Source organism: Sinocyclocheilus grahami, unplaced genomic scaffold (genome assembly GCF_001515645.1).
Source record: "Sinocyclocheilus grahami isolate Dianchi unplaced genomic scaffold, SAMN03320097.WGS_v1.1 scaffold271.1, whole genome shotgun sequence".
In the NCBI taxonomy this organism is placed as follows: domain Eukaryota; kingdom Metazoa; phylum Chordata; class Actinopteri; order Cypriniformes; family Cyprinidae; genus Sinocyclocheilus; species Sinocyclocheilus grahami.
In genome coordinates this window covers 520,613-529,573 of record NW_015505450.1, presented here as the reverse complement: position 1 = coordinate 529,573, position 8,961 = coordinate 520,613, and the positions used below count along the sequence as shown (strand labels likewise).

Below are 8,961 nucleotides of genomic sequence, written 5' to 3'. Positions count from 1 at the left end.
CTCTCTCTCTCTCTCTCTCTCCCCCTTTGTCTTTCTGCAGGTTATATCTATATATCTTCTGCAGAGAAGAAGTCCCCTATATAGAGAGCTGCATGCTCCGGAGCTTACAGGCGGCTCACAGACAGATGTGCTGAGCACCCACAGCATCACCACAGATATATACGGTGTATTATTAAAGGCTCTTCTGCTCTGCTCACACACGCAAACATCTGCAAGAGATGCAGAGGAAAGATCTGCCTGTGTTTCTCCTGATCCTTTATTTAAAGAGGTCATATGATGCGATTTCAAGTTTTCCTTTCTCTTTGGAGTGTTACAAGCTGATTGTGCATAGATAAGATCCCTGAAGTTGCAAAGACTAAAGTCTCAAACCTAAAGAGATATTCTTTATCAAAGTTAAGACTGGTCCACGCTTTTCTAAAACGGCTCGTTCTAACACGCCCCCACATGTCTACCTCACTATATGGGAAGATTTGCATAACGCCGCCCAAATGTTCACGCAAAGAAAGAAGGCGTAACTTTTATTCTCGCTGTAGTATTGTTGCTGCCGCCGCCATGTCGTGAAGACGCTGTGTGCTTCGATGTGAAAGCTACTTATCAGGCAGTGACTTTGCAGGAAAAATTTAGCATTTGTGCACCTCACTGAACTGATTTCAGACCTGCTTCTGAGGCAGCGTAACTCGCTAGAAATAACATCAAAAGTGCAAAACGTTGGTCAGAAGCATACAGTTACACACAAACTGACCACCAAGCACAACTTTCAGACGTCATCTCTATTTTTTAGCTCAGTTATCACGGAATGGAACGCACAGGATTGTGGGATATCAAAGGCAGCGAAGGATACATCTATACTGAATTGTTGAAGAATCAGACATTGTTACTTTGGGTTAAAGAACTTCAGAAGACAGAAACAAAAGAAATCATTTTTAGAGACATTGTATTTATTCCATACGTTAATAGAACTTTCATTCTGGTCTTTAATAATGTTCTAAATCATGTTTGCACAAACCACTCGCACATTTATACATTCACTGAAAGTTATTTTTTTAAACATCTTTTAAATGTTACTGCTTGTTTCAGATCATTCAGAGAACATTCAAATGTAACAGTCGATGTTTGTAAAACTATCAAATGAAAAGTTCTCTCAACATTCACATAACCAAGACAAAAAAAATATGTTTCTTAAACATGTAAACATCTAGACTTTTTGAACGTTCAGAGAACATTCAGATATGATATTTCCCTTAATGCATTCTTAATGCAAAACATTCTTAGAACATATTTTTGAACATCCTTGCCAGAATTACTGGCACCATTTATTCAAATGAGCAAATATGTGTCTATTATATATCTGTATGTACTGTATATATATACTGTATTTATACACTACCGCTCAAAAGTTTGGGATCAGTAAGAATTGTAATGTTTTGAAAGAAGTCTCTTCTGCTCATCAAGGCTGCATTTATTTGATCAGAAATACAGAAAAAACAGTAATCTTGCAAAATGTTAGTACAATATAAAATAATCTATTTTAATATCCTTTAAGCTGTAATGTATTTCTGTGATGATAATATGCTGATTTATTATTAGAATTATCAACAGTTATGCTGACAAATATTTTTTGGGAAACTGCAATGCTTTTTTCAGGATTCTTTGATGAATAAAAATATAAAAAGTACAGCATTTATTCAAAATAGAAATATTTTCTAACAATATAAATCTTTGCAGTTCTTATCAATTTAACTCATGCTTGTTGAATATAAGTTTTAATTTCTTTCAAAAAAAAGAAAGAATAAAAATGTACTGCCCCCAAACTTTTAAACGGTAGTGTATATTGTTACAAAATATTTATTTTTTAAATAAATGCTCTTCCTTTTTACTTTTATTCATCAAAGAATCCTAAAAAAAAGCATCACAGCTTCCAAAAAAAATATAAAGCAGCAACAGTTTCCAGCTCTGATAATAAAGCAGCATATTATACTGATTTCTGAAGATCATGTGACACTGAAGACTGGAGGATGATGCTGAAAATACAGCTGCGCATCACAGAAATACATTACAGTTTAAAGGATATTAAAATAGAAAAATGTTATTTTACATCACAATAATATTTCACAATATGAAACTTTTTCCTGTATTTCTGCTCAAATAAATGCAGCCTTGATGAGCAGAAGACACTCCTGTAAAAAAAATAAAAATTGTTCTGATCCCAAACGTTTGACCGGTAGTGTGCATGTATATATATATCTATCTCACCTAATTTAAGAAAAACCTTGCATGCCATGTTATCACATGCTGCTGTAATAAAAAGTGGGAATCTTTCTGAAAGAAAACAACTATAAATTGCGTCCTGCAGCACGAGCCGTGAGGAAGAGCACAGCTCGCTCTGATTGTGTTCAGATGACTGGACAGCAGATGGAGGAGCTTGTTAAAGCCATCTCATGTCAACAGAGCATCCATTTAAAACAATCAATGCTGTTTCTCTGCATTCATGCGTCCCTGGTGTTACTGGAAATATCAAGCCGTGTTTCCACGACGACCGGCCCTCATCAGAGCCAGCGCTTGAGAGATGGATTCATGTTTTAGTGCCGATGCGCTTCATAAAGCATGTTCAAGACGCCCACAGATGAATGTCAAGAGCGTCGTTGAGAGGATACTGTGTCTGTCTGTGTCCATATTTAATAAACCCAGGGGTGGAGCAGCGATTATATGTAAACTACAACAGCTTATTCAAATTCATCAGGAAACAAATCCACAGACGGAGTCAGAGAGACACACTTGACTTTTCTACAAATACACATATTATCTGGTGAAATCTAAAATATTTTATAATGTCTTCTAATATAATTATATATATACACACGACCTTACTGATGATACCTGCTATTTTTCAGAATTTTTTGATTAATAAAGTTTGAAAAAGAACAGCATTTATTCAAAATAGAATATAGAAATATTTTACAATGTAAGTCTTTATCATCACTTGTATCATATCATTGCTGAATAAAAGTATTCATTTATTTAAAAAAATAAAAAAATAATAATAAAAACATACTGAGCCCAAACTTTTGAACACTTGTGTATATTGTAACAAAAGATACAAGTACCTCACTCGCTATCAGTAAGCAACAGATCAGGAGTTTACTGAGGGAAAACTCTTAGTTGTTAATATGTATCCCATTGTTACCAAGTAAATCATGTATTTGAAAATAATACACTTAAGTGCAAATTGAATGCAATGTTTTCAGACTCGTGCATTTTATTTACAGTTAAATGAAAATGTATTATAATAAGTGCAATAGGTATTTTTTAACCTATTCAAGTAGGACTTCAGTGCATCTTTAAATGTAACGTCATAATGACTTCTATCGTCTTTGAAATATGGTTAAAGTTACTGCTGAGTGCACTGACAAGCATTTATGATCAACTAAAGTATACTCTAATATCATTTCTATTCACGGTTTAACAACTGATTGCTGCGATTAGATATCACAACATTAGAATAATAAAAATGTGTTGTTTCAACTTAAAAGTAAGTGTTCGTGCTTGACTTAAAATTATAAGTTCAATTTACTTTAGTTGGATATTTAAGTTATCACAAATTTTAAGTTGTTATAACAGCACTTTTACTTAAGTTCACTTGCTGTCTTAATTTTATTTTAATTTTGTAAGTATAATCAGATTGGCTGTACAAGCAATTTCAACTTAAACTATATTAAACTGACTTTTAAAAAAATCGAGTTGAATCTTGTATAACCTAAATTAACCCGTTTAATCCCCAATTTTTCCCAGATATGAACATATCCAAATGATGTGTCATCAGTAACCTTTTGAAATAATCAATTTTCTGCAGTCATCAAAATTGTTATATATCTTAGCCCAGCTATTTTAAACTGTTTGATCACATTGTAGGGTTACTATTATGCATAAAAATAAAAAAATAAAAAAAAAAATAAAAAAATAAAAAAAAATATATATATATATATAAATAAAACACTGTTAAGAATACTGAGATAAAAGACAAAAAAAATATCAATGCATTTCAAAATTGTTACTTTATTGTTACTTTATACCATCAAATTGTTATATTAGTGCTACCAGTATTACAACATCAATATTAACTTATTTGTAACATTTGAACTTTTAATTTAGTGCAACATTTCAGTGCAGCCTTCACTAACAACTGCACTTGGATTTATATGAATACCTCAATTCACTGTTTAAAAGTCTGCTTAAGCGTCATGAAAGCGTCTCTCTTTAAGCACTTAAGTAACTGGCAGTGTCTCAGACGTAACTGCGTGTCAACTTCTTGTTTCGTGAATCTAAACGAGTCCGGTCGTGTTCTGTACTTCTGCTGCTGAATGTGGAAACTAACAGATTTCTTTCTCAGTGTTTATTAGAAAATATACATGTATCACTAAAGGTCAGAGAGACGTGTGGCCGTGATTCTCCGTTCTTATCTCCCGCTGGACGTCCAGAGTCAGCACATGCAATGACTTCTCCTCTGTGCTCACGTCTGGTTCTCACTGGGTTTGACCAGGTCACGAATCCTCTGCTATAACTCTATTAATGCGGCTCGTTCCATCAGTCAGTGTCATCGGAGAGGCTCTGACCCGAATCACTGGATCAGGTTTGCACTCTACGGCCCTTTGTTACCCACAATGCAGCTCTGGTTTCAGGGGAAATGGGCTGATATCCGGGATCAACAGCGAGGTGAAGGAACCACAGATAAACCGCAGAAATGCTGCTAAGTGCTCAGAAACGGCCTGTTGGATGTAGTGTGTGTGTGTGTGTGTGTGTGTGTGTGTGTGTGTAAGTGTGAGAGTGTGTGTGTGTGTGACACTGTGTGTAAGTGTGAGAGAGTGTGTGTGTGTGTAAGTGTGAGAGTGTGTGCGTGTGTGTGTGTGACACTGTGTGTAAGTGTGAGAGAGTGTGTGTGTGTGTGTGTGTGTGTAAGTGTGAGAGTGTGTGCGTGTGTGTGTGTGTGACACTGTGTGTAAGTGTGAGAGAGTGTATGTGTGTGTGTAAGTGTGAGAGAGTGTGTGTGTGTGTGTTCGGATGAGGAATGAGACGCAGCCGACCGCAGATATTGAACGAGAATGACAACAATCAGTCATGAAATCTGCTGCGTGTCTAAAAGCTCTGCTAATATGTATAAATATCTCAGTCTCGGGTCTGTATCTAGTTCCTCTCGTTCCCCTCCTCATCAGTGAACATTAACACATTAACAGTAATAAATGAGCAAATCCATTACAAGAGCCTCTGCATATAGATAGCCTACTTACGAGAGCGGCCGCTCATTAGCATAACCTGCAAGGGACTCTGGGTAATTACCAACCCAATAACAGGGCCGCTTTAATGTGGTCACTGGTCAATGACACGTCTGTAGAGCCAAAGACGTCGACGACACGATCTGGCTCTCTGTGCACCCTTGTGAAACAGAAGTGTGCTTGAATGTATTCTATTGCTTTTTATTTTTTTGTATAGATAATATAATATGACTGAAGTGAAAGGCCACTTAAGTGACTTAAAGAGAAACACTTTCATGACTTTAACACACTTAAGTAGACTTTTTAAGTAGAAATAGTGCACTTTGTAATAGATGTCAAGATGTCAAAATAAACGTTTTACTTTAAAGCACTTTTTTTTTTAAAAACAAAAAAAACTTTTGCTCACAAATGGATAAAACCTAGTGGTTTGAAGGATAGTAAGATTGGTAAAGATTTTAAAATGACAATGATTCATATTTTTGGGCCTGAACAGTGATCCTTAAATAGTCTTTATATATATATATATATCTCCCCTTATCTCCTAGCAGACACAGTCAGTCTGATATGAAGCGCAGGAAAGCCTGTCCAGAGATGAGGTTTATATCAGAGACAGAAATTCAATTTCCCAATATTCAATATGAATGATATGTGTGCTGGAGCTCCTGCTATCACACAGACGCAGACACAGACTGACCATCATCACAGGATTACAGCTGCTCAAGGAATGAATGAATGACGGCTCATTATCAGACAGACTCGTCCAGCTGCTCAAGGTCTGACCTCGGGTACAAACCAGCACAACTGATCACAGATCATTTCTCACTAAACCCTCTCGTCAATAAACAGTTACCCAAACACTTCCACTTATTTACTGTGAAGCGTAGAAGCGTAGAATCATCTACTGCGAGGTCAGCGATGGAAACTAGACCACAACAAATGCACACATAAGTGGAGTTATTTCAACAATTGGCTATTAACCTCCTGGAGACTCAGAAACATGATTGAATCCAGTTCATGCTTCATCATACCAAAAACCGTGCTCTCATTTCTGGCCCTTAAGAGCCGAGCGTTTGTGTCCTGAGAGCATCTGAAAGCATTTCCAAAAGCACAATGACTGGAGAGAGAAATACAGTCAGCCTGATTCAACTGCTATAAAGCTCTCAGATAAAAGAGGAATTTAGACTCGGGAGATTGATCAGAGATGTCTTAAAAGCATTGCATTGAACGGCAGGAACATCAGTAAATAAAATGCATGGCTTTACAGTTCTGTGAGCACGCAAAAATACAAAAATAAGGGAATATCATGCATGCAACTAAAGCCTCAATGGTATTTTCATGAGCTGATGGCGCCACCTGGTGGACACACGCACGACTACTGTATATTAGAAGCACAGAAACCAATTTAAAAACTAAATTAAATTAATTTAAACTAATTTGAGCTGAAACGGGCAACAATAAATGAAGTTGCATTTCAGTGAATCAAGTCAAATGTCAGAATACAGACAGAAGGACCGCACATTTACTGTGTAAAAGAGTTTGTTCTGGCTCAAAGCAAGCCTCTATTTACATGAAGGCGGCAAATATAAAATGATGAAACAAAATATAAGTCCCCACACACACACACACACACACACACACACACACACCTGTCTGACAGCAGCTGTGTATCAGCACAGTCATAAGAGCTCGTCTCAGGAGTGAAAACATTTTCTCTGACCTTTTTAAATTCAGGAGTTTGACGCAATTTGAAAACATCGGACATTTAACATCTTCATAAGTGGACAAATGCATGCATAAATGCATGCATTAAATAAATGTGACTGGTTTAGTTAAGTGGAGGCGTCTTCAGTCCAGGAGGAAGTTAAAGCAAACGCACCTGTTTAGTGAGCAGCTCCATACACAGAGCTCCTCCGCCAAGAACATACCTGAAATAACACAACCACCGCTTAACCGGGTTTCCTTTATGTTCCGCATAAAGAGCTGAATAATACACACTCCAGTCCAACGCTGCTTAACAGTTTGGCTACTACACTGCATGTGTAACAGATATAGAATGAATGTGAAGACTTATGCATTAGTACGAATAAACACTTCTGCATGCACATTTATGAAGTCTGGGAACACTTTCTATGAAGCCCATTTTATAACGCATTCTAAAGGTATTCTAATGAATGCATAATGCATTATAAAAGAAACATAATATGTAAATAAAAACTCTAAAACGTATTTGTGGTTATAACTTTTATGAGTGTGATTATTTATAGCATGCAATAAACACCACGTGCAATCCTCTTAATTTATAATGTGTTATAAGTCTCATATCTCGTCATTATTTATTTAAGATCTGTACAGTATCTTAATGATATTACAATATAGTAAAAATCAAATGTGCCATATTACACTACAGATATCTGATCTTGCGGCTGTTTAAGAAACAATATTATTTTTATTATTATTGTTGTTGTTATTTATAAGTGGTGTTTGTCTGCGAAGTAAAGTAACAAAGAGTTAACAATGGCAAGATGTGAGGCTTATAATCCATTATAACGATGGGAAATAGTATAATCTAATGTGAGTTAAGTGGATGCATTGTGTTCATTGTGTGTTATAAATCATCATACTCTTAAAAGCTATAAAAATAAGTAAATATTGTAATGCACTAAAACGGTTGTTATGATTACTCATGAGATGATACAACATATTATAAGGTTTTACAAGGCATTATGCATTCATTATAATGCCTTACGTATACTCTTATAATGTATTATAAACACAGGCTTCATAGAAAGTGTTATCAACACAGCATCCCTAACGTAAGGAACACCGCTAACAACACCACAGAAAGCCTGAGAGGAGATCTTACCCTCCAGACAGGACCGGAGAAACCACCCGAACAAACGGAGGATCAAAGGGGAAATTATCCTGCAGACAGACCAGAACATTCGCTATTACGCCAAACAAACATATACATATAGATTGTGCGGAGAAGCACTCGTTGTTTAGTTTTTTCATCATAATGCCATGCCAGCTTCTAAAGCGGTGTTCATGAGGAGAGACAGGTTTAGTTATTAAGAAAATAATAAAAACTATTAACATTAAAAACAACCAAGTATGATTTCCCCTAAAAATCTTACGATTTGGATTTACTTGGTTAAAATCCTTTCCAAAAGTGGTAAGTATTCATACATTTAATAATTAAGTTGAACGATTATTGTAAGGTAAAAATACAGTTGTCCACAAATCTTGCTGACTCTCCTCCTTAAAAAAATTAAAATAAAATAAAAAAAATGATTAAAAAATCAATTAAATAAATAAAATTAACTAACTTGTTGGATGAAAAAAATAATAATTAAAACACATTTTTACTTGTGAAAACAAAAAGATGTATGTATATATATATATATATACAGTGGGTACGGAAAGTATTCAGACCCCCTTAAATTTTTCACTCTTTGTTATATTGCAGCCATTTGCTAAAATCATTTAAGTTAATTTTTTTCCCTCATTAATGTACACACAGCACCCCATATTGACAGAAAAACACAGAATTGTTGACATTTTTGCAGATTTATTAAAAAAGAAAAACTGAAATATCACATGGTCCTAAGTATTCAGACCCTTTGCTCAGTATTTAGTAGAAGCACCCTTTTGATCGAATACAGCCATGAGTCTTTTTGGGAAAGACCCAACAAGT

General features: G+C 35.4%; 1 protein-coding gene across 2 annotated transcripts in view; it reads right to left on the bottom strand.

The window, feature by feature from the left end:
* Positions 1-7,089: 7,089 nt before the first annotated feature.
* LOC107599763 (ubiquitin-conjugating enzyme E2 Q2-like) overlaps positions 7,090-8,961 on the bottom strand; it is a 14,651-nt gene continuing 12,779 nt past the window's right edge. For both annotated transcript variants that reach the window (XM_016291452.1, XM_016291453.1), the window contains exons 9-10: positions 8,131-8,189; positions 7,090-7,192 (exon numbers count right to left, since the gene is read on the bottom strand). In XM_016291452.1, coding sequence (XP_016146938.1) covers positions 7,129-7,192; positions 8,131-8,189 — 123 coding nt within the window. In that variant the 3' untranslated portion in view covers positions 7,090-7,128. The remainder of the gene's footprint in view (positions 7,193-8,130; positions 8,190-8,961) is intronic.